This window comes from Gracilinanus agilis, chromosome 4 (assembly GCF_016433145.1).
Source record: "Gracilinanus agilis isolate LMUSP501 chromosome 4, AgileGrace, whole genome shotgun sequence".
Classification (NCBI taxonomy): domain Eukaryota; kingdom Metazoa; phylum Chordata; class Mammalia; order Didelphimorphia; family Didelphidae; genus Gracilinanus; species Gracilinanus agilis.
In genome coordinates this window covers 495,365,066-495,390,575 of record NC_058133.1, presented here as the reverse complement: position 1 = coordinate 495,390,575, position 25,510 = coordinate 495,365,066, and the positions used below count along the sequence as shown (strand labels likewise).

Genomic DNA, 25,510 nt, shown 5'->3' with positions numbered 1-25,510 from the left:
CCAATTCGTTTATTGGTTAATGCTAGCCTAATCAATAAACCATTTTTTTTACCCAGAAGTCAATTTCTCAGAATTTTAAACTGTTACAATTAAACTTTATTTTATAAATATATCTATGTATATACACATATGTATATACACATAAGGAAATCAAATTATATATGAAGTCAGCAAGTATCCAATTATATCTCTTATTTTAGTCATCCACAGTAGGCATCTTCTGCAAATACAGGAAGCCCTTCTATATAAGAAAACAGCTTCTTCCATAACTTTTTGCATAAAGGGTAGGGGGGAAGGGAGAAGAATAGAAAGCTATGGATTTAAAACATTGCATATAATCTCTAATCTTTTCAATATATATGTATATATATATATATGTGTCATATTTGTGGGGTTTTTTTCTACCTCTTTCTTGTTAGAAGGGATGGCTCTTTGGAAGGGTTAGGGTGAGGAATACAGGAGGAAATCTAGGCAGTGTGAAAACTAAACATATCAATAAACATCTATCCTAAAAATAATTTATTCATGTTATGTACTTATTAGTTATGTTCCCTGTTTATTAACTTGGTATACAAGAGTAGACATTGAGAAAAATGAATATAATACATACTTCTCTTCTTTTAGTTGAAAAGTAAAAGACAATGAGAATAGACTAGAATATATATTGTTGAAATTTGATTACTGTGCTTCATTAGTTTTGCTGAATTTCATTTTTCTTATTTTTTCTCAAAGTTTGTTGTAAGGTGTACCTTGCTGGGCAAGGGAAGGGTATATACATCTGCATAGACACACAGAAATAAATGTGATGTGAAATCAAAAGGCACATATACAAAAGGTAACATTTTGAAGGCAGCTGGGTAGCTCAGTGGATTGAGAGCCAGGCCTAGAGACAGGAGGTCCTAGGTTCAAATATGGCCTCAGACACTTCCCAGCTCTGTGACCCTGGGCAAGTCACTTGACGCCCATTGCCTATCCTTACCACTTTTCTTCCTAGGAGCCAATACACAGTATTGACTCCAAGACGGAAGGTANAAGGAAGGAAGGAAGAAAGGAAGGAAGAAAGGAAGGAAGAAAGGAAGAAGAGGAGAGAAAAATGAGCAAACAATAACAACAACAACAACAAAAGATCCTGACCATGAAAGTGTTCTATAGTGGCAGGGAAGATCAAGACACAAACTCAGAAGACAATAATGCAAAAAGAGCTACAAGAAAACCTCAAAAAAATAATACAATTTGGTAACAAGTGAAAAGAACTCTTAGAAAAGCTAAAGAAAGGGATGATAAAAACTGGAGAAAGAAATGGGAGTGATGTAAGAAATTTAAGAAAAGAGAATTAATAGCTTCATAAAAGAGGTACAAAAAAAATTGAAGAAAACAACATTTAAAAACAGAATTGTCACATGATAAAAAGGACACAAAAATTCACTGAATAAAAGAACTTTTAAATAAACAGAATTGGACAGATATAAAAGGAAGTACAAAAGCTCATTGCAGAAAATAATTTCCTTTAAATTTAGAATTGAGCAAATGGAAGCTACTAACTCTCTGGAACATTAAAAAAAAGCCAGAAGAATGAAAGATGAAAATGTGAAGTATTTCAGTGGAAAAACCTGGAAAATAGACTGAGGAGAGATAATTGGAAAATTATAAAATGACAATTTTTTTAAAAGCACTTAGCATAGTTTAAGAAATTATCAAGGAAAACTGTCTTGACATTTCACATCCAAAGGGTAATAATATAGAAATGGAAAGAATCCTCCAATCGCTTCCTGAAGAGAATGAATGAACCAAATGAAAATTCCCAAGAATTTTATAGCCAAATTCTAAAGTTCCTAGGTCAAGAAGAAAATATTATAATCAGTCAGAAAGAAACCGTTCAAATACTATGGAATCACAGTCAGGATAATACAAGATTTAAAAGCTTCTACATTAAAGGAACTGGGGGCTTGGATTTTGAAATTCTGGAAGGTAAAGGAGTTATAATTACAACCAAGAATCACCTACCCAGAAAAACTGAGTATAATCCTTTGCAGAGGTAGAGGAATATTTAATAAAATAGAAAACCTTCAAGCATTCCTGAGGAAAAAACAGAGCTGAATATAAAATTGACATTCAAACATGATACTCAAGAGAAGTGTCAAAAGTTAAACATGAAAGAGAAATCATGAGGAATTTAATAAGGTTAAATTGTTTGCATTTCTATGTGAAAAGATAATACCTGCAATTCCTAAGAATTTTATCATTATTAGAGCAGTTAGAAGCAATCTACATAGATAAAGAACATAGATGTGGGTTAATTATGTTGAGATGATCTCTAAAAAAATGAAAGTGAGAAAGAGATTCATTAAGACAAGGGGGAAAGGAGAGGGAAAATGCGGAGAATTATCACATAAAGGAAGCACACAGGGAAGATCTTTTACAGTGCAGGGGAAAAGAGGAGGCTTGGTAGGCAATGTTTGAATCTCACTCTCATCTGAATTGTCTCAAAGAGGGAAAAATATATGCATGTATGTATGTGTATATGTATATATGCATATGTGTCTGCATATATGTATTTTGAGCCAAGAAAAGTCCCAGAAGCTTCCCTGAGAGACATAAGGCTCAGTGATATAATGACGGAGTGGGGAAAAGTACAAGCTATAGTCAGAATCTGGATATACATAATAAATTTTGCTCCAGATCCTTATTTTTATTTTTTAATTGAAAATTTCTAATTAATTAATTAAGAATATTTTTCCATGGTTACATGATTCAAGTTCTTTCCCACCCCTCCAAAACTCCCCCACCCATAGCTGACTTGTAATTCCACTAGGTTTTACATGTGTCATTGATCAAGACCTATTTCCATATTATTGATATTTGCACTAGGGAGATCATTAAGAGTCTTCATCTCCAATCATATCCCCTTCAACCCATGTGATCAAGCAGTTGTTTTTCCTTCTGTGTTTCTACTCCCAGAATTCTTCCTCTGAATGTGGATAGTGTTCTTTCTCATACATAAGTCCCTCAGAATTTTTCTGGATCCTTGATTTGCTGCTAGTAGAGAAGGCCATTACATTCGATTGTACCACAGTATATCAGTCTCTGTGTACAATGTTCTTCTGGTTCTGCTCCTTTCAATCTGCATCAATTCCTGGAGGTTGTTTCAGTTCACATGGAATTCCTCCAGTTCATTATTCCTTTTAGCAGAATAGTATTCCATTGCCAGCAGATACCACAATTTGTTCAGCCATTCCCCAACTGAAGGGCATTCACTCATTTTCCAATTTTTTGCCACCACAAAGAGCATGTCTATGAATATTTTTGTACAAGTCTTTTACCCTATGATCTCTTTGGGGTATAAACCCAGCAGTGGTATGGCTGACAGACCCTTAATTTTAAATCCGGGTGTTTTCTTGTTTCAAGTATGTTGCTAATAAACCACATATTGTTGGATTAAGGTTTCTAATGCATTCTACTATCTATTTCTGTTTATGGGTGTGTTCTTCCCATTCCCATTCACATTTATGTATTAATTTACTACTTTTTATGTAATTATGTAATAAATTATGTAATTAATTTTACAATTTAATTACAAATTACCATGTATTTCCTACCATCTTGTTTTGTTTATCCTTCTCTCTCTCTCTACAGTCTTCCTTAATTTGCTCTCTCATTTATCTCTCCTCTTTCTTTTATTCCCTACTCCTTCAGGCTTCTCTGTTGGTTAAGGGAGATCTCTATTCACAACTGAGTGTGTGTGTGTCTGTATGTATGTTCAGTGATCCCTCACCTACCACAGAAATTACATTCCAGAAACCCCCACGATAGATGAAAATCTGCATTCAATGCCAGAAGCCTTTGAAGGCACAGAACGTTTGAGTGGCATAGGGCTTGAAATAATTTCAAATTTTTATGAAAATTTCACAAAAACACAACACTGCAGAGCAACACTACACTCAACAATCAGGTCAATGTGAAGTGAAGGAGGAGAGATGCTGAATGTATGGGCCCTGTGCGGGAGAGCAAAGAGACCGATGCTATAGTCACTGAGCCCATCAACGCCCAGGATGCAGAGCACAGAGCTGTGGTTGGTCACCTTTAATCCCTTCAACCAATAGTGTGCCATGTACAATCCCACACTGGCAAACTTGCACAAGTGGTAGTGGTGTGCTGCATTTCCATTGTGTACAGTAAGGTATTCATCCTCAAAATCCTACAATATAGTGAAAACTCCATGATATAGAATTAGATTTTTTTTAAAACCCATGATATAGTGAAGCCACGATAAGTGAACTGCAATATAGCGAGGGATATATGTGTATATCAAGAGTCTGGAATCAGAGGAAAAAAAAAACATTTTTGTTGTTATTGCTAGCCGAACCCTGGGTTATATCAGTGAAGAACTTCTAATATACTATTATGCTTCACCTAAACTGAAAAGAAAAAAAAGGCAACAGAAGTAATCAAGACCTTAGACAAAACAAGAGCAAAATAGAAGGAGAGTTTTAGGCTTGGGGGGATAGTCAGAGAAAATACCTGGAGCCAAGGGATAGAATGCTTTGTGGTGCCGCCAGGAAGCACAGGGTCCCTGGATTGAAAGGGATAGGTTGGATGCTGTAGTGAACAGAGCACTGCACTTGGCATTAGAAGATCTGAGAGGCAGCTGGGTGGCTTCCTAGAAAGAGGGAGGCCCAGATATGGACAGTCCCAAGTTCAAATCTGGCCTTGCGCACTTCCTAGCTGTGTGACTCTGGGCAAGTCACTAAACCCATTGCTTATCCTTTACCACTCTTCTGCCTCGGAACTGATACACAGTATTGATTTTAAGACAGAAGGAAACTGAGAGGCCCAGAGAGGTGAGACTTGAATCTACATCTTCTGAATCAGTTCAGCCATTTCTCCTACACCATCCTTCATTACCTGAAGTCTTCAAGCAAAGGTATCTTTTTCAGGGAAAGGTTGGACTAATACCAACAACATTAACAGAGATTCTGATCTTACAACCCTGAAATGCTGTGATTCTCTCAAAGCCAAGAGAAGTCTGGATGACAACTTTGGGATTTTGTAGAGCAGATGCTTGGAATGGCATAAATTGTATCTTTCTGAGGTTTTTTTCAACTCAGAGATTCTGTGATTCTAAGGTTAAATGACTAGCCCAATGTGATACATACTTGGGATGGTAATCTTTTGAGAACCCATGGATAGTCAGGTATGGTGGTATACATGTGTAATTCTTGTTATTGTTTGGGCTAAGACTGGTGGATTCCTTGAACTTGAGAGTTCTGAGCTATAGTGGGCTAAGCTGATGAGGTGTCTGCACTGAGTGCAACAATACTGTGCTCCTCTGAGAGCTGGAGGCTACCATACTGTCCAATGAGCAGAAAATCAGCTCAAGTAAGAAAAATGGAGAAAGTTAAAGAGCCTGTGATGATTGGTGGTGGGAATTGGCTTGTGGGAGGCTGCTGTACTTCTAACCTGGGTGAGGTAGGGAGATTCTAGCTACTTTAACCCCCATTTCCCCCCGCCAACCCCATTGCCCTGTACCCACCCAATACCAGAAGACTCTAGAAGACTAAACAAAGACAAGAGTTGGACCAATAGAGTTGATGTTAATTCCATGGGAAATCCCAGAATGGGTTAATAAAAATAACATTTATATAGTGCCCACTATGTGCCAGATACATTACAAATATTATCTCATTTGATCTTCACAACAACTCTGGGAGTTAGGTGCTATTATCCCCATAATGGTGGAGGAAACAGAAGCAAAGTGACTTCTTCAAACTAGTTAGAGTCTAAGGCTAGAGTTGAATCCCAGTTTTTCAGATTACAGGGCTAGTACTCTATTTTTTTTGTACCAACTGACTGCCTTTGGATTATTAAACAGAAGGTTTATAAGTATTAAGAAAAGGAAATAATGAGTTCATAGGGCATGTTTCACTAGAAATAGGTTCATCTAAATTAACTTTTTGGATAAGGTTACCAAACTAAATATGAAAAAGACACAGACAACAGAAAAATTTAATTTTAGCAAGGCATTTGACTAAAATTCTCTTAATATATAAATGGATAAGATTGAGAAATAAAGACTGTTTGCCCCATTTTAAAAGAAATATTGTTTACTAGAATATATCCAGAAAAGAGAAACTAGAATAACAAAACAACTGAAAGTCAAGTTAGATGAAGGAACCAGGCTTATGAGGGACATAATAGTTATCTTCAAGTATCCGAAGGGTATTAAATGAAATAAGATTGAAATTGTATTGTGTCCTAGTAGGAGAGAAGGAATAGAGAGATGTATTGTACCTTTATGGAAGGAAGAATTAACATTTACAGCTGGCCAGAATGGAATGAACTCATGATCTGGAGCTGGCAGAAATCTTAAAGATCATCTCATCTAAGCTCCCTCATTTTACAGATGAAAAAACTGAGACCCAAGGTCATATTTGCACTAAGGTGTTCTTTTAGTAAAAATTTGAACATATGAATCTGGATACAGAAACACAAGAAGGGCCACATTCCTTAATGTTCCTTAATGACTGAAGCAAAGCAAAAAAATAAAAATTATGTGACACTCTGGACTGTTTCACTAAGAACTCATATACTTTATACAATGGTTCCCTTTTGCATAAAGGATAAAAGACAAATTCCTTAGCCTAGAATTAAAGGTTCTCTACATCCTGGTGCCAATCTATTGTTCCAGCCTTATTTTATGCTACTACTTCATGCACTCTGTGTCTCAGAAAATTAGATGACCAACAGTTATTCCTGAACTCTGCTCTTGCCTTTGGGCATTTGTGGTCATGTACTATTCCTGGAAAGTACTTCCTTTATTGGTTTGGTTGTTGGAACCCTCAGCATTCAAGTATTATTTCAGGTGTCATCTTCTTCATGATGTCTTGACTGATTACTCCTTCCCACCTACGCTGAAAATGATTGCTCCACCAAGTTTTATCACTGTTGTTCTATGTCACAATATCATATCCTGCTTTGTTGCATATCCACTGTAAACCTGTCATTAGAATGTACACTCTGTGAGGCCTGGGATTGTAGTTTATTTCATCTTTGTATCCTTAGAACCTAGCACAGTGGCTGCTGAGTGGTCCTTACCTGGTGAGAGTGAATTGAATATAAATAATGGGAAAATGGAATTTTATTTTGCTTATTGATAAAACTGATATCAATCAATAAACATAGATTTATTGAGTACCAAAAAAAAACAACAAGAGCAAAATAGACCTAATTAAAAGGGAGAATCAAGGAAATTGCAGTTTTCTAAAATGTGTCATAGGGGGCAGCTGGGTAGTTCAGTGTATTGAGAGTCAGGCCTAGAGATGGGAGGTCCCAGGTTCAAATCTGGCCTCATCTACATCCTAGCTGTGTGACCCTGGGCAAGTCACTTGACATAGTATTAACTCCAAGATGGAAGGTGAGGATTTTTAAATAAATAAACAAACAAATAAATAAATAAATGAAATGTATCATAGACAATAAAGTAATATCAAAAAATTTTATCTCTAGTTTCTCTGATAAAGTCTTCCTTTGTCAACTATATAGGGAAATTAGTCATATTCATAAAATTGTGAGTCATTCCCCAATCAATAAATGGTGAAAGGATATGAAGAGGCAATTTTCAAAAGAAGAAATGTTATCTATTATCACATGAAAAAAAGGGTTCAAAATCACTAATGTTTAGATGAAGGCAAATTAGAACAACTCTGAGATAACACTTTATACCTATCAAACTGCCTAACATGCCAAAAAAGGAAAATGACAAATGCTAGAGGGGTGTAGAAAAATTGAAACGTTGGCACACTCTTGGTGGAGTTGTGAACTACACCAACCATTCTGGAAAACAATTTGGAACTATGCTCAAAGGGGCATCAAACTGTACAACATCCACAATACCACTCTAGGTCTGTATCCCAGAGAGATCAAAGAAAAAGGACAGGGATGTATAAGTACAAAAATATTTATAGCAGCTCTCTTTGTGGTAGCAAAAACCTGGAAATTAAAAGGATATCCATCAACTAGAGAATGGCTGAACAAGTTGTGGTATATGATTGAATGGAATGTTATTGTGTTATAAAATATATTGAGGAAGATGGTTTCTGAAAAACCTGGGAAGATCTGTATGAACTAAACAGAAGAGAACAGAGTGGAATGAAGTGGGGGAAAAAACAGAAAAATACTGTACAAAGTAACAACAACAACATAATAATGATTAACTGAGATAGACTTAGCTACTGCAATCAATTCAATGATTCAACACAGTTCCAAAATGCTCCTGATAAAAATGCTACCTTCAGAGATATGTATTACTGATGTAATCTGAAGTCTATTTTTCACTATATTTTTCTTGCATTTTTTTGGTGACATGGCTAACATGGAAATAGATTTTGAATGATTTCATATGTACAGTTGATATCCTATTGCTTGCTTTCTCAATGGGTGGCGGGGCTGGGAGAGAGGGAGAGAATTTAACTCAAAAAAATTTTAAAGAATATTAAAAATAAAAGGCATAAATAACAATTTATTTGGAATAAAATATGAGAAAACTGAGGCTCAGACAACAGCTAAATGATTTCTGAAGGTCACACAGCTGACAAATGTCAATGGCAAATTTCACTAACTCAAGGACCTACACTCTATCCATTGTGCCATGTTCTTGTCTCCCTGCAATGTGACACTGTCAAAGATCGTACTAGTATACGGTCAGAGGCACAACTTGTACCCACCCTCTTTATGACTGTACCTAATTCCCATAGGATTAGGAATTTTGAAGTTAAGGACTCCTTGGAGATCACCTGGTCCAGTGTTTCTCAAACTGTAGTCCGGGAATCCTGAGGACTTTCAAGACCCTTTCGGGAGGTCTGCAAAATCAAAACTATTTTCATGATACTAAGACTTTTTAAATTTTGAATATGGGAAATATCAATAGATATAAGCTACAAAAGCTCTTTAGGGTCTTAGTTCATTTGTAAAAGTGTAAAGGCATCCCGAGATCAACAAGTTTGCGAGCTGCTAATTTAATTCAATGCCTCTTAGCATCTAACACTGTAGCTAGCACACAGTAAAAAAAAAATTAATAAATACTTGTTGATTGTTCAGCTGTTTCAATACAAAAAGGGAAACTACAGTCTAGAGATGTTAAATCACCAATAAATACATGAGCAAAAGTGAATGAGACAGGGTAACATATTTTCTGACTCCAAATCAAGCTTGTGGGGAAAAAATGAAGGCAGGTAGACACTTTGGACCCTTCCCCAGCCCTCTAAAGATGCAAGAGGGGGAGATACCCTAAATGTAGCTTAACAGAAGAAACTGGTGACAAAGACATCAAAAGTAACTATGGAGTTCAGCCAGATATCAAAAGAAAAGACTTTGGAAAAAGTGACAAGGACAAAAATAATGAGATTCTTGCAAAGATGAAGGGAAATGGAAGGAGGAGAAGGGGAAGGAAGGAAGGAAGGAGGAGGAGGAATCTGGGTATAATAGGACAGAGACTAGCTTTAAAGAAAGCTGATCTCAAAGGATTCTGAAGAAAGAATAGGATCCCAGGGATTAAGACACTTCAAGGAAATGCAGCCCAGAAGGGATGGAAGATATTCAGTGTTGAAATTCTGAAGACATAAAGGGAAAGAGTTCCAGTGGGAAAGAAAAAACTGAATTGTCTTAAAGGACCAATGTAGGTGTAAAGTGAATTAAACAATAAGCCAACTTAGATTTTTTTAGAGATATTCACAGAAAATGGAAGCAAGGGTATATAACAAAGGAAAAACAGTATTATGATACAGTCTGTGTTTTCAGAAGTGTTGAGTCTGAAGAATGAACTGAATGAAACTACTGAGGAAATCCAAGGACAGAAAAATAGGCAGGAGATATTAGCAATTTTGGTGGAAAGAGGAGGATGACAGAGGAAAATGGACCAGTGCTTGAGATGAATAGGACGGTGTGTAGAAAATATAACTGACAACATAGAGAATCCAGAATTACTCGGTTTTCATGTTGCTTCTAATCTCCAACAAGAATAACTTTTACATGAAAACGAGCTAAAAGAATACTTGATACCCAAGATAAGGAAGAGATAATAAGGAAATACCATTGTTATTGTTGCTTAGTCATTTTTTTTTCATTCATGTCCAATTCTCTGTGGCCCCATTTGGGGTTTTCTTGGCAAAGACACTGGAAAGGCTTGCCATTTCCTTCTCCAGCTCATTTTACATCTGAGGAAACTAAGGCAAATAGGGTTAAGTGAATTTCCCAGAGTCCCACAGCTAGTAAGTGTTTGAGATCAGATTTGAACTCAGAAAGACGAGTTTTTCTGACTCCAGGACTGGCACTTTATCTACTCTGCCACCTAGTTGCCCATAAGAGAGCTCTAAATTGCCTTTAATGAATTCAGTGCCCCTGGCCCAAATGAATTTGAGCATGGATACTGAAGGAATTGGCATTTGGGATTATTTAAGCCAACCAAAAAAATCATGAAAAATAAGAGAGGTATCATGAAATGGGAGGAAGGAAAATATTAATCCAAATTTTAAAAAATGGAAGAAAGAGCAAGGAGTTCAATTTTGATTCTCAGAAAAATTCTAAAACGAGTTGCAAAAGAAATGATCAATAATAACCAGCATTTATTTAATGCTGTATAGTTTATAAAGGACTGTAATATTATCTCATTTATTCTGCACAACCTCCCTATGAAGTAACTGCTATTATTATCCCCTTTTCACAGATAAATCAATTTAGGAGAGAGGTTCATTAAGTGACTTACTCAGGGTCACAAAGCTAGTAAATGTTTAGGGAGGATTCCAACTCAGGTTTCTTTGGTTTCAAGTCTGCCACCATATCTACTGGACCACCTTGCTGCCCAGATCAGTGAACATCTAGAAAAGGAAATTGGAATTGCCAAGAACCAACACAGTTTTATTAAGGATAGGTTACGGCCAGCTAATCTAATTTCTAATTTTTTTACACAAATTAGTTGATTAGGGGAGAGCTATAAAGGAAGTTTAATTATATTTTTAGTAATGCAGTTGATAAAGTATCTAATATTTTATCATAGCACAGTGCCCACCACATAGTAAGCATTTAATTAATTTTGTTAACTGACAGCCTGGTTCTATTCTTGTAGAAAACAGAGATGTAGACTAGACAATAATACAATTAGATTAGGAACTGGTTAGATGACCACATGACCAATAAATAAGCATTTATGACTCAATGAGTAGTCCTTAATAGTTTAATTTCAATAAGGCAGAATGTCTCCAATAGAATGCCGCAGGGATCTGTGCTTAGCCCTGTGCCAACATTTTGACTGCTGACTTGGATAAAGGCAGAGATGGCACGCTTATCAAATTCATAGATGATAGCTAAGACATTGGATAACAGAATCGGGATTTTAAAAGATTCTGTCGGATCGGACCATTGAGGTCAATCTAATAAAATGTAATTTAACTTCTCCCCAAAATGAAATTGATTGCTGTGTAATTATAATGACCATGAGCTCTTGAGAAGAGTTGAAAAAATGTAACTCCCTGCCATCTTTGCAGAAGGGAAGGTCCATGGCTACAGAATATGCTCATACTGTCAAACTGTTGATTCACTGATTAATTTTGCCAAAAAAAATTTTTCCTTTTTTTTAAAAAAAATTCTTTATATAAGGGATATTTCCTGAATAGAAGCAAGAAGAAGGGATACATTCATAAGTAAATATGATACCAAAACAGAAAACCCATTTCTTTAAAAACAAAAGATTTAATTCCAAAGAGATATATATAAATTCTTATAGTTGGGTTCAAAACCTCACCTTATGAAAACAGGATTGGCAGCAGGGTAGTTAGGCAGTCATTTTTTTTTTAAATTTTAAACCCTTAACTTCTGTGTATTGACTTATAGGTGGAATATTGGTAAGGGTAGGCAATGGGGGTCAAGTGACTTGCCCAGGGTCACACAGCCAGGAAGTGTCTGAGGCTGGATTTGAACCTAGGACCTCCCGTCTCTAGGCCTGGCTCTCAATCCACTGAGCCACCCAGCTGCCCCGGCAGTCATTATTCTTAAAGGGATCTCAGGGCTTTGGTGGACTCCAAGCTCAGTATGAGTCAATGATGGCAGCCATAAAAAGCTCATGTCACCCTAGGCTTCCTTAAGAGACACGAACTTCTCTGGAATAAAGGGATCATCATCGCTATTTTAATCTTCCCATGTCAGACCATATCTGTAGTGTTGTGTTTAGAATCTTGTGTTCAGTTCTGAGGATTGCAGTTTGAGAGGAACATTGATAAACTGGAGAGTGCCCAGAGGACAATCAGTATGATGAAGGACCCTGAATCTCTGTCTCAAGGTTCAACTAAAGGAAATGAGAATGTCCTGAAGAAGAGAAAACTCAGGGGAAAACAAGAGTTGTCTTCAAGAATGTGAAGGGCTCGCCGGTAGAAGAGGGATTAGATTTGTTTTATTTGGTCCCTTAGGACAGAATCAGGACCAATGGGTAGAAACTGTAAAGAAGCCAGTTTGGGCTGGATGTCAGGAAAAACCTTCCTAACAATCAATGCTGTCCAAAAGTAGAATGGGCTCCCTCAGGAGGTGGTAGATTCCCTCTCTATGGAGGTCTTCAAAAAAACCACAAAAACAATGGGATGACCACTTTTTAGAGATGTTAGATTGGTGGTTCCTTCCAAGTCCAGTTGGTCAATGAGTTCTATTCGAATCAAAAAATTCTAAGAGTCTGAAAACTCCAATGAACCTCAAACTGGGCACAGATCTTACCTATTCATTTGTCTTTCACTTCCAGTGCTTAAAAACACACAGGCAAAAACATAACTATGCCCAGGATCCATTTCAGCTATCTGGAATAAGTTGGCCAAGAGTCCAAATAGTGACTGTGCCACAATCTTCTAACCCATCCCCTGAGCAAATAAGGGGCGCATTAGAAGCTAACGCTGGTTGACTCTCATGAGATTTGTGTCCACAAAATCCAAGCCAACCCCTAAAGCCAGTCAGGGTAGCTACTACTGCTGGGGCAGCCAGTAATGCAGACTCCCAAGGTATCCCCTAATGAAATCCTTATGCAGCTCAGCCTCAGACTAATTTCAGCCCAGTCTACTGCCAATGGTATGACTTCACTGTCGGGCATGAGCCAGCACAGGTCCCCAGAGAGGGAAATGTGTGTGGCTAATCCATCCAGTGAGACAGCTCTGCCCCTTCCTAACCATGCCCAGATGCTCTGGTTATGCCGTCCCTACTAGCACGGTCCCTCAGGTTACAGAAGTCTTTTGTTGGGCACATGCAATCATCAGTGTCCCCACTTAGACCCACCTAGAAAAAAAAGTGTCGCCCCCAAGATTCCTTTCCTTGGCTCTGTGACCACAGAGCTCACAGTTGCTGGACACCACTAGGGAACCTGAAGTAGATAAGGCTGCCTCTCGGAAGACTATCTCCATGTTTCTCCAAGCTCGAGGTAAAGGGGAAATGTAGAACTCAGTTCTTTTATAGGCCATTTAAAGACACCCCGTAATGTTAGGAGAAATCTAGAGGACCCCAACATGAGCTTCACAAAACAGCTAATCAAACTCCTTCAAGCTATTATCCAGAACCTGAATGCCCTGGAGGAAAGGAGGGAATGACCAGTTAATTTTGATGCTAACTCATTTTCAGAACCTTTTTCTGTGTGTTTTCTTAATCGCTTCTTCTACATTGCTCTCATTTTCCCCATAACCTTCTCCAATAGAACTCTCCCTTAAAGCAAAAGAATACAGCTCAGCAAAAGTAAATGATTCACGGGGGCAGCTGGGTAGCTCAGTGGATTGAGAGCCATGCCTAGAGACGGGGGGTCCTAGGTTCAAATCCGGCCTCAGACACTTCCCAGCTGTGTGACCCTGGGCAAGTCACTTGACCCCCATTGCCTACCCTCACCACTCTTCCACCTATAAGTCAATACACAGAAGTTAAGGGTTCAAAATAAAAAAATTAAAAAAAGTAAATGATTCATTGACCAGGACTGACAGTGTACTGCCTCCTTGTGTATCTGGAGCCCACCAACTCTCTACCTCATCAACAATCCTCGGAAGTGAAGATGGGCCTTTGCATTGATTGGAGGATTCTTACAGATCTTGCTACCTCCTCCTTTTCCATCACTGGAAATGTATAACGTCCACTTCGTTTTGCTTCCTTCCTTTACTCTGCATCAGTTTATGAGTCTTTCCAGATCTCTCTGAATTCTTCTTGTTTCTTCTGATGTCATTTTCAATTACATTTGTACATACTTCAGATTGTTTAACCATCTGCCAGGTGATGGGCACTTTGCCTTCAGTATTTTGATGCTACAAAACTACTCATTATCACTATTTTCCATGTGTACATGGTAACTTGCTCTCCTTCTTTGGCCTCCTGGAGTGCATATCAGTTCATCTTAAGAATGCAGGCTACCCTCAGTTTGTACAGATTCACTCAGGCCCCTGACTAACCAAATTGGGTGATAATTTAATTTATACCACTAGATGATTTGCATATGTTTATGTTACGGAGCCTTTGTAGGAACTAAAACAAAATGTGATGGAAACCACACTGCAAAGAAAAGGCAAACGCTTTTTAATAAACTCCCTATTCATGGATAGCAAATGTTTACTGAGAATTGTTAAAGGAACAATGAAAGACTTTTTGTCTGCTTTGAAGAGGCTTTCCATTCTACATTGAATCATATGGTCAAAGATCATCAAAACTAGAAGCAATCTTAAAGTTCTACCCATTTATGTTACAGAGGAAATACTGAAGGCACGGAGAAAGAATGTGATTTGTACATGATGGCTTTGCCACTAGCCAACTCAAGAAGCTTAAGTGGCTCCCTTTTGCCTTGAGGATAAAATATAATCTCTTCTGTTTGGGCTTTTAGAATCCTTCATGGTCTGTCTTCAGTCTGCCTTTACCACACATTCCTCCTCCTTTCTTATTTTACATTCTCTCCTGTCCTTAGGGGACGCTTTCCCCCTTATCATCCAGCCTTTGTACAGGCTGATCCCCAGGCCTGGAACACTCCCTTCCATACCTCTTGTTCTTAAAATGCCAACGAGCTTCCTTCAGGACTCAGCTAAAGAGCTATTTCCTACCCAAGACCAATCCTTCTCACCATATTTGTTACTGCTCACCTTCTCCCCCCACATTACTCTCTCTACATTACTTACATAATTATATACATATTCATTACATGTATAATTATATATGTTACATATATAAACATTATATAATTATATGTTAATATATTAAGATTATATAGATTATTTATTATATATTACACATATAGAATAAAACTAATATATATTTAAAATTATTCTCTATAGAGAGGGAGACAAATAGTATATATATATATATTTACAGTCTATATAATTTCTATACCTACACTATATCTACATACTTTATGTACAACTACTCACTCTATGTAAGTATGTATGTATTACATATTTGTGTCTTATATCTATTTTATATTTCCTCATCTGTGTGCAGGTTGTCTCCCTTAATACTACATAAACTACTTGAAGGCAGGGATTTCCCCCCTATTTTTGTATCTGCTTGTGTCTAGCCCAGAGCCTACCACATGATAGGTACTTACTAAATGAAATCAGGAGCAGAACTGGCACTCTCTGCAGTCCACACTGCTGTGTGATCAATCTATTTACTAGTATTTATTAAGCACCTGCTCTATGTCAGGCATGTGTTAAAGGCTGGGGATACAAAGAGCAAAAAAACAGTCCCTGTCCATAAGATGCTCCTTGTCTCAGTATGACACGGTGCTCATGAATGAGTGTATCCTGAGAGCTGTCTAAACCAAAAGCATTTCCATGCATTTTTTAAAATTTATTTATTTGGGGGTAGCTGGGTAGCTCAGTGGATTGAGAGCCAGGTCTAGAGACAGGAGGTCCTAGGTTCAAATCTGGCCTCAGTCACTTCCCGGCTGGGTGACCCCAGGCAAGTCACTTGACCCCCATTGCCTACCCTTACCACTCTTCTGCCTTGGAGCCAATACACAGAAGTTAAGGGTTTAAAATAAAAAAATGTTTAATTAATTATTTATTTAAGAATATTTTGCCATGGTTATATGATCCATGTTCTGGATCCCTCTTCCCTTCCCCCTCCCATAGCCAACGAGCAATTCTACTGGGTTTTACATGTGTCATTGATCAAGACCTATTTCCACATTATTGATATTTGCACTGGGGTGATTGTTTAGAGTCTACATCCCCAATCCTATCCCCATCAACCCATGTGATCAAGCCGTTGTTTTTCTTCTGTGTTTCTGCTCCCACAGTTCTTTCTCTGGATGTGGATAGCATCTTTCTCACAAGTCCCTCAGAATTGTCCTGGGTCATTGCATTGCTGCTGGTACAGAGGTCCATTACATTCTATTTTACCACAATGTATTGGTCTCTGTGTACAATGTTCTCCTGGTTCTGCTCCTTTCACTCTGCATCAATTCCTGGAGGTTGTTCCAATTCACACATGTCCATGTATTTTTGCCAAAACCATTAAAACAAAAAAATAGTGATGGAAGCTGTGCCTGTGATTTCATGAATACAGAGAACTCCCTGATGAGAAAACTCTACCAATCCCGGTTGACACTTCCCCTAAGTTTGTAGTCTTCCTGAATTGCTGAGAGCACTGAAGAGTTAAGTGACTTAACAATAGTTGCTAGTCACACAGCAAATGTAGGATAAGAGGTATGATCAGAAAAATTCAAAAGTTAAAACCCAGCTGGTAAATTCTACTATTTCTCTTGAACAAGAGTTGAGCAAAAGTTAACTGGTGGTCAGAGACTATTTCCTTTCAGATGATTAGATTGTGAATTCTTGAGGGCAGGGACTCTTTTGCCTTTTTTCTCTAACTCCAGTGCAAAACACAAAGCCTGGCACACAGATGGTGCTTAATAAATGATGATTGATTTATCGATAAAATGATATTGCCATTAACAGTGGGAGCCATCCAGCTATAATCCACTTAAGACCAGATATTTAGAGCTAGAGCTATGTGGCATAATGGATAGAGCAACAGGCTTAGATTCAGGAAGCCCTGAGTTCAAAGACTTATTAGCTGTGTGACTCTTGTCAAATCACTTAATCCTGTTTGTTCCAGTTTTCTCATCTATAAAATGAGCTGAGGAAAGGAAATGGTTAGCCACTCCAATGTCTTTGCCAAGAAAACCCCAACGAGGTCATGAAGAGTCAGAAATAACTTAACAATAAACTAATAATAATAATAAATAATAACAGCTTCTACCAATGTGGTACTTACTCACTAAATTAATCCATTCCACTTCTGAACAGATCTAACAGAGTTCACAGGCCACAAGAATCCTCAGGTTGTTTTCCCTTGAAAGAGAATGACCCATCCATGCACAGAGACCTTGCACATTGACTTTGATAAATGTAACCTTGCCAAAGTTGGGGGGGGGGGGTAGCAGAATAAAGACATGCACAGCCATATTCAAATATTCGAAGAACTATCAATGGAAGATTAGACTTGTCCTTGGTGGCCCTAGAGGAGCATTGAAGGGAAAGTTTTGGGGAGGTTGATTTTAGCCTAGTGTAAAGAACTTTCTAGCAATCAGAATTGCCCAATAATGCAATAGGTTACCTTGAAAAAAAAGTGATATAGTGGAAAAAATGCTGACTCTGGAATCAGAAGATCTGTGTTCCAATTCTGCTTCTGATACTTTACTGCCTACATAGCCTTGAGCAAGTATCAGAGTTAAACTGCCCTGCCTGGTAAAAGTTATTTCTTCATGTGGGAGTTTTCCACACCAATGAAATCACAAACCCAATCTCTATTCCTATCCAGAGACAAACTTTTTTCCTAAGAAGATAAATGCATCTCTAAAATTATAATTTTTAGATATTTTTATATGCAAATAATCACTTTCCAGCCTTTCTTCTGCAATACATTTAACACTTAAAAACATTGAGGGGCAGCTAGGTGACTCAGTGGATTGAAAGCCAGGTTCAGAGATGGGAGATCCTGAATTCAAATCTGACCTCAGATATTTCCTAGTTGTGTGACCCTGAGCAAGTCACTAGACTCCCATTACCTAGCCCTTACCACTCTTCTACCATAGAATCAACATACAGAATTGATTCTAAGATGGAAGGTAAGGATTAAAACAACAACAACAGCAGCAAAATCAAATCATGCATAAGACATGATGGCTGAGATTATCACCCAGATCCAAAAGAAAGGGCACAAGCAACAGTAGATCTGTGGATTTGCCACTCCATCCTTGCCTATCATTAGAAGGTTTCCCATTCCCACCCTTTCAGGTCCCCTTCCTAACACCATAGGCATAATGCCTCAACTACTCCATGATCTTCCAACCTCAGAATAATATCACAGGAACAATGAGCTGCAGAATCTACAGCTGAAAGTCACCTTGCTTGCAGTCCTTCCTACACAAAGAGGATCATCAGCATCACTGGTGATGCCTTTTGACTTGCACATAGATTGGATTTAGGTGAGGCAGAGATGCACAAAGTCCTCATCCTCCCTCTCTCTTCCTGAATCATCCACGTCCAATGGCAGGACAAAACTCAGGGCAACTAGCAGTAGCCTGAGCCGAGTGGATAACCTTGGCATCTTCAGTGTCTGAACGAGTTCCAAGCGCTCCACAGTGCCAGCTCCTACAACCAGCCTTCGTAAGCATTGGGACAACATGTTCTCATCTGCCCCTTCCACCAGGGGAAGTCTTCACAAGCCTGGAGGAAACATACCACCTAATTCACTGATGGGTTTGGAGCCTGTTGGCTCCCCTGGTTTGGCCCATCTGCCCAGATGTTTTTTTACCAGGATATAGCCTTCTTGGAGCCACAGGCTAGAATTGGGTGAAAGGCAGACACCAAAGGTGAATGAGTAGTCTGGAATAAGGTTCAGTAAGCCCTCACAGCAAAGGTGCTAGTCTTCCATTGAGGGCTCTGATCACCAGCTAGACAGCAGTTAAGTGGCTCAGTGGTAGTTCTGGACCTGGAGTCAGGAAGACCTGGGTTCAAAGCTGGCCTCAGACACCTTCTAGGTGTGTAACCATGAGCAAGTCCCTTAAGCTCTGATTACCTGATAAAAAAGATCCATTGGGTCCACTGGAGAAAGAAATGGCAAACTACTCCAGTGTCCTTGCCAAGAGAACCCCCTGGATAGCTATAATCCATGGGGTCAGGAAAAGTCAGACACAACCGAAGAATAACCACAACCACACTCTCCTCACATTCCACAGGGTCCTCTGTGTCACCATCACATGTTGGAAAGTCACCTTAGATCTACATCATATGGCCAAAAACTACTCTCCCATTTAAAGGATGAAAAAAAAAAAAAACAAGGTCAACTGACACCAATTAAATTACCCTAGGCCACCTGGCTAGTTACTCATAGTCTTAGATCTAAAACCCAAATCTCCTGACTCTAGTCTTATATTCTTTCATTAAACCTCAGCAGAAAACGTGTTAGAACCAGCAGGAACTCAGGAGAGCCGATTGTTAAATTTTCAATGTGAACATTTATAACATAAAAAATCAGCAAATGTTACCAATTAGGACTTGATTTGTTGTTGTTGTTAATTCTCCAGACTAAAGAAAGTGATGAAGAAAATGTAAATAATGTTGATTAAACTTAAAAGTGTGGCATGGGTACTTTTTATTTTTCAGAAAGCTAGTTGTTAAACATTTATCAGCACATCCCTGCCTCACCATCTTTGAAATCCTGTCATCCTCTTTTCCTCCTTTTTTTCATTATTCCTCAGCAATTAGAAAAAAAGGAGACACTGAGTGAATAAAATAAAGAGCTTTGTTGTTGGACCCATAGAAATAGAACACTGAGCCAGAGCAAGCTAAATGTGGAGGGGAGCTTTGTAGCTAATCCAGGATCTTGCCCAGGCCAAAGGCTACAGCTGATGGTTGTGGAGGAGGGTCACCACGAGACCAGGACTTACCATCCATGTCCAGGCGTTGCATAATGATGGCCAGCTCCACCTCACTGGGCATGTATCCCAGGGAGCGCATGGCCATGCCCAGCTCCTGCTTGGAGATGAAGCCATTCCCGTCCCGGTCCAGAACCCGAAAAGCCTCACGGATTTCTGTAAAGAGGAAAGGCAAAGAGGGTCAAATGGTTTTGAGGAATTAGTGTTTAAAGACTCCTGCTCTGCTGTCTGATTCCTCATATGATCGGGGTCTCAACGTCTCAGAATCAACAATGTACGGTTGCAAGAACATTGGACACCTGAGAACTTCAGAACTCCTGCTCTGATCATTATTTGCTACCTGACCTTGAATGGGTTACTTCTGGCCAACCCTTGGTTTGATTCTGTTGTTTCATCTGGGGAGTCAGGAAATTTGGCTAGATTATGCATGAGATTCCTGTGTGTTCTGACATCATGTGTTCTATAGCTGAGGTTCCACCTAGCCCTGATATTCTAAGTTCTAAGGTCCCTCCCTGCTTTGACGGACTATGCTGTGAGGACTTTCTCAGTTGACATCCTATGTCCTAAGGTCACTCCCTGCTCTGACATTCTCCTCCCAGCATCCCTCTCGGTTCTGATATTGTATGTTCTAGGGCTGTTTTTACATCTGGCATTCTATGTCCTAAGATCTCTTTCAACTCTGACATTCTCCTCTTCAGGTCATTCTCAGCTCTGACATTTTATGCTCTAAGACATCTTCCAATTCTGATAACCTGAGGTCCCTCTTATCTTTGATATTTTATTTCTAAGGTTGTTTCCAGCTCTGACATTCTCTGTTCTGAGGTCCCTCCCAGCACTGACATTTTATGCTGTAAGACATCTTCCAATTCTGACATCCTATATATCCTGAGATCCCTCTTAGCTTTGATATTTTATGTTTTAAGGTTGTTTTCAGCTCTGACATTCTATGTTCCAAGGTTCTTCCCAGTTCCAACATTCTCTGTTCTGAGGTCTGTCCTAGCACTGACATTTTATGCTCTAAAATATCTCCCAATTCTGACATCCTATATATTCTGAGGTCCCTCTTAGCTTTGATATTTTATGTTCTTAGGTTGTTTTCATCTCTGATCTATGTTCTGAGGTTCTCCCCAGTTCCAACATTCTCTGTTCTGAGGTCCCTCCAAGTTTTGACATTTTATGTTTTAAGGTTATCCTCCGCTCTGACCTAGCATGTTCTGAAGTTCCTCCCAGCCCTAAGACCCCTCTTAGCTCTGCCATTCTATGTCCTGTGGTCCCTCCCAGCTCTGATATTCTTTGCCCTAAAGCTCCTCTCCCCCACCATTCTATAGCCTAGCACCCTTACCCAATTTACAGATCGTGTTTGCATGTCATAGCTCTTACGAGCACCTAGTTTTTGGCCTTTGTATCCCAATGCTAAGTGCCTATAGGGCGCCTTGTAATTCCATAATAAATGGCAGCTGACTGACTCCCAGCTCTGATGTTCCAATGGAATATGGGTTCCCTGTCATAGAGACGATTGTGTTTTTATCACTGTATCCCCAAATGTAGATATTTAATAAGTGTTTGCTGAATTAGGAGGAAAAGGGTCAAATGGAAAAAGGCTTTTAATTGGCTTGGCATCAGATGTTGTCTTCTAACAACACCCTTCATTACTGCATAGATACACTGGAAAACAAAGAGCAAATTGGCTTAGGGTTAGACATAAAGGAAGACCTCTGAGGCAATGAGGATCTGAAAGTGCAGCTGTGGGTACCCACTAAGACTGTGGCACAGAGAGGGGAGGAAGGGAGGAGGGCTGTATTTATTATGTATTAAGCTTTTCTAAAAAGAATCTAGCTGGGTGGCCTACATCTCGAACTGAGTTAGGGTTCTCTGAAATTCCATTCTCTCCTCCCATCCAACCCTGGGCAACCTGGACCACAGGAGGGTCTCGAAGAGTAGATTGAGTAGAGCAGTGATTCCCAAAGTGGGCGCCACCGTCCCCTGGTGGGTGCTGCAGCGATCCAGGGAGCAGTGATGGCTACAGGTGCATTTATCTTTCTATTAATTGCTATTAAAATTAAAAAAAATTAATTTCCAGGGGGGGCTAAGTAATATTTTTTTCTGGAAAGGGGGCGGCAGTTTGGGAACCACTGGATTAGAGATTGCCTAACTCCCAATCCTTGAATGTCTACACTCAGGTCTCAGGATCAGCTCCAAGGATAATTAGTCAATTAACAAACATTTATTAAGCACCTACCCTAGGCCTGAAGAGTATAAAACTAAAACAAAATTGTTCCTGACCTCAAGGAGATTACAATCTCTTATTTACTTCCTCTGATTATTTCCCCAGGCAACCTTATCTATCCCAGAGAAATTATGGGATGACCTAAAGGAATAAGGAGGCAGCTAGGCAACACCTTGGATAGAGTGGATAGAGTCAGGAAAACTCATCTTCTGGAGTTCAAATCTGGGCTCAGACCCTTTAGGAGCTGTATGACTCTGGGCAAGTCACTTCACCTTGATTGCCTCAGTTTCTTCATCTATAAAATAAGCTAGAAAAGAAAATGGCAAATCACTCCAATATCTCTGCCAAGAAAACCCCAAATGGGGTCATGAAGAGTCAGATATGACTGAAAAATTGCTAAACAACGACAAAAATAAAAGAGCAAGAGTTTAAACCCAACTATTAAGGGATGGGGTAAAAGCCCTATGCTAGGAATATTCTCGCTCTTGGAATCTTCCAGTCTCTTCAAAGCTTATCTCAAGAGCTACCTCCTAGAAGAGGCTTTTCCTGGTTCTCCCAGTCATTCATACCTTTCCCTGTGCATTTTTTCTATGAATCCTGCATTTATTTACCTGATTATATTGTCTTGCTCCATTAGAAGGTAAGCTTCTTGAGGGCAAGGGCTACATCACTTTTATATGAATATCCCCAGGGCCCAGCACCTAGTAAGTGCTTAGGAAATTATCTGTCAATTGGTGGATTGAACAGGGGCATATTTTACAATATAAAAGGAGAGGCTTTCAGATTATAAAAGATCTTTCCAGACCTTTGTCAAAGAAAATAGGTAACTGCCTGCAATCCTTGGCAGTGCTGAGCCAATGAGGACTGTGAATCTTTTTGAAATAAATAGTAAAAGGCCAAGAAAATATGAAGGTTCTTGAGATAAATGGGAAAAGATCTCTGCCTTACCCTGTGACCTTGGCCTTCTATTTGTGGTCAGTCATTCAGTCACGTATGACTCTTTGTGACCTCATGACAAAACCTCATGATTTTCTTGGTCAAGCTACTGGAATGGTTTGCCATGTTCTTCTCCAGGGGATAAGGCAAACAGAGGTTAAGTGACTTGTCTAGGGTCTCACAGCTAGTCACTGTCTGAAGGCAAGATTTGAACTCAGGTTATCCTGACTCCAGGTCCAGTCCTCTATCCATTGAGCCAACTAAACTGTCTCCTGGTCCTCTAGAGCAGAAAATTTTAAACTGGGATCTAGAGATCCCCAAGAAGTCAGTGGGTAGATTTTTCAGAGACCATGAATTTGGATAGAAAAAAACTTGAATCTTTATGTCAATATAATTTATTAGGTATTTTATTTTATGAATTAAAAAATATGACTTTGAGAAGAGATTGGTAGGTTTCACCAGTCTCCCAAAGGGGTCCAGGACACAGAAAAGGCCAAGAACTCCCGGTCTGTGGAATGTGGTAGAGACAGGCAATTGCCCAGGTTAGTCCTGCCACAGACACACAAGGATGGAAGCTCTGTTCTAGCCTTAGGAAAACAACTGTCTTTTAGGAGTGACCTCTTAGAGGAAAAGAAGACGGGCCCACACCTGAAAAAGGCCTCAATTTTCAACTCCCTGGTACAAGAGGAGTTGTGATGAAAGGCTTTTAAACACTGTAGAAGCTTCAGTCTCCTGCTGCGGCTCTGGCTCCATCCCCTTAATTTACAGTTGTGTTACAGCCATAAACAGCCCTCAGATCAATAAGAGTGTCATAAAAAGGAGAAGGACGTTTTATTCATTCAAAAGCTTCTTCAGTTACTTTCCTTAGCCTGACTCTGGGCTTGTCTCTCGAATAAATAAAGCCTGGTTAACCTGACAGATGGCCCACCACTACTACCACCACCATCACCATCCTATTTCTGTTGCTCCAGCAAACTCGGAATCGGCTACCCTCCGGAGGATCCGCACTTTGCATCAGGCTGGCAGTCCGGAGGGCCTCTTTAGGACATCAGTGGCTCCTGTCTTCCTCCTCCACTAAAGGAACAAGTCCTCGGAACTCTCCCTCTGTCCCAATGCACTAGGAAATTCCACAGCCTGGAAGAGTCAGGCCAAGGGTTAGATTTTCTTAGCTCTGACTAAACACCTGGTCGGCGCCTAGTGGAATGAATGAATGAATGGGCTGAATAAACTCACGAGAATTTATTATTTGTTTACTCGTGGGCAAAGCACTGGGGAAGCAAACACAACATTGAGATCATCTCTGCCTTCATGGAGCTCAGGGTTTAATGGGAAAAAGAAACTATCTAGTGCAGGGATGACCAGGGAAAAGTGTTTTGGTTTGGATTGTCATAAAGATGATGAATAAAATAGATTGTCACAGACATTCCAGATCAACCGTAGTATTGATGGATAATGGTTGCAGAGCTAAAAAGAGATGGGCTTCAGTGGAACTCGTATCACCTTTGGGAAGGGGGGGGGAAGGAAGGAGCAGTGAGGGGAGAGTATCATGAATCATGGAATCATGGAAAAATATCCTAAATTTTAAAAAAAGTTTTTAAATGGGGAAAAAAGAGATTGGCTTGTTTTTCTCTCTATGTGGCATTACATTTCCTATCTATAAACCTTTTTATTTAAACCCTTACCTTCTACCTTTGTATCAGTTTGTTTTTTTTAAGCCCTCACCTTCCATCTTAAAATCATACTGTGTATTGGTTCCAAGGCAGAAGAGAGGTAAGGATTAGACAATGGGAGTTAAGTGACTTGCCCAGGGTCACCTAGCTAGGAAATATCTGAAGCCAGATTCAAACTGAACACCCTTTCTATCTTATCTCAGATTCACAGAAGTACCCAAATATGCAAAATGGATAAAGCTAAAGTATCTAAGACATGTTTAGACAAATAATGTGTTCTTTTCTTGACACTAAGCATGTACTTTCTGGGATCCTTCTTTATTCACAAAGAGGGCAGAGGCAGCTTGAGAATCATCAGATTCAATACTGGAAAAGGTTATCCATGATCTATATGCCTTTCCTCCACCACAGAGATGCTCATATACTTAACCTTGCCATCGCCCAGGAAGCTTTCACTTCCATGTTCACAGACTCTGAGATCCTATTCTCTGATCATTCGTTCTGTTTATCATTCCATCTTTCCCTCTGCCTCCCAACCCTCCCTGCTCCAAGTCTCCCCACAGTCCAATTCACTCTTCGCACAGTTCCTGAAGTGCATGTCTCACCAGCCACTCCCCTTCTCATTAAACTCCAGGGATGCTATGCCTCCTCTAGACTCAAATATAAACTCCTTTGTTTGGCATTCAAAGCTCATTACAATCTGTGCCCAATTAACTTTCCAGCCTTATTACACATTAGTCCTCTTTACAC

General features: G+C 39.3%; 1 protein-coding gene across 1 annotated transcript in view; it reads right to left on the bottom strand.

The window, feature by feature from the left end:
• Window positions 1-25,510, bottom strand: part of CALN1 (calneuron 1) — a 521,529-nt gene that overhangs the window by 247,290 nt on the left and 248,729 nt on the right. Inside the window, exon 4 of the mRNA XM_044673040.1 lies at window positions 19,940-20,083. Within this exon, the coding sequence (XP_044528975.1) occupies window positions 19,940-20,083 (144 nt within the window). The remainder of the gene's footprint in view (window positions 1-19,939; window positions 20,084-25,510) is intronic.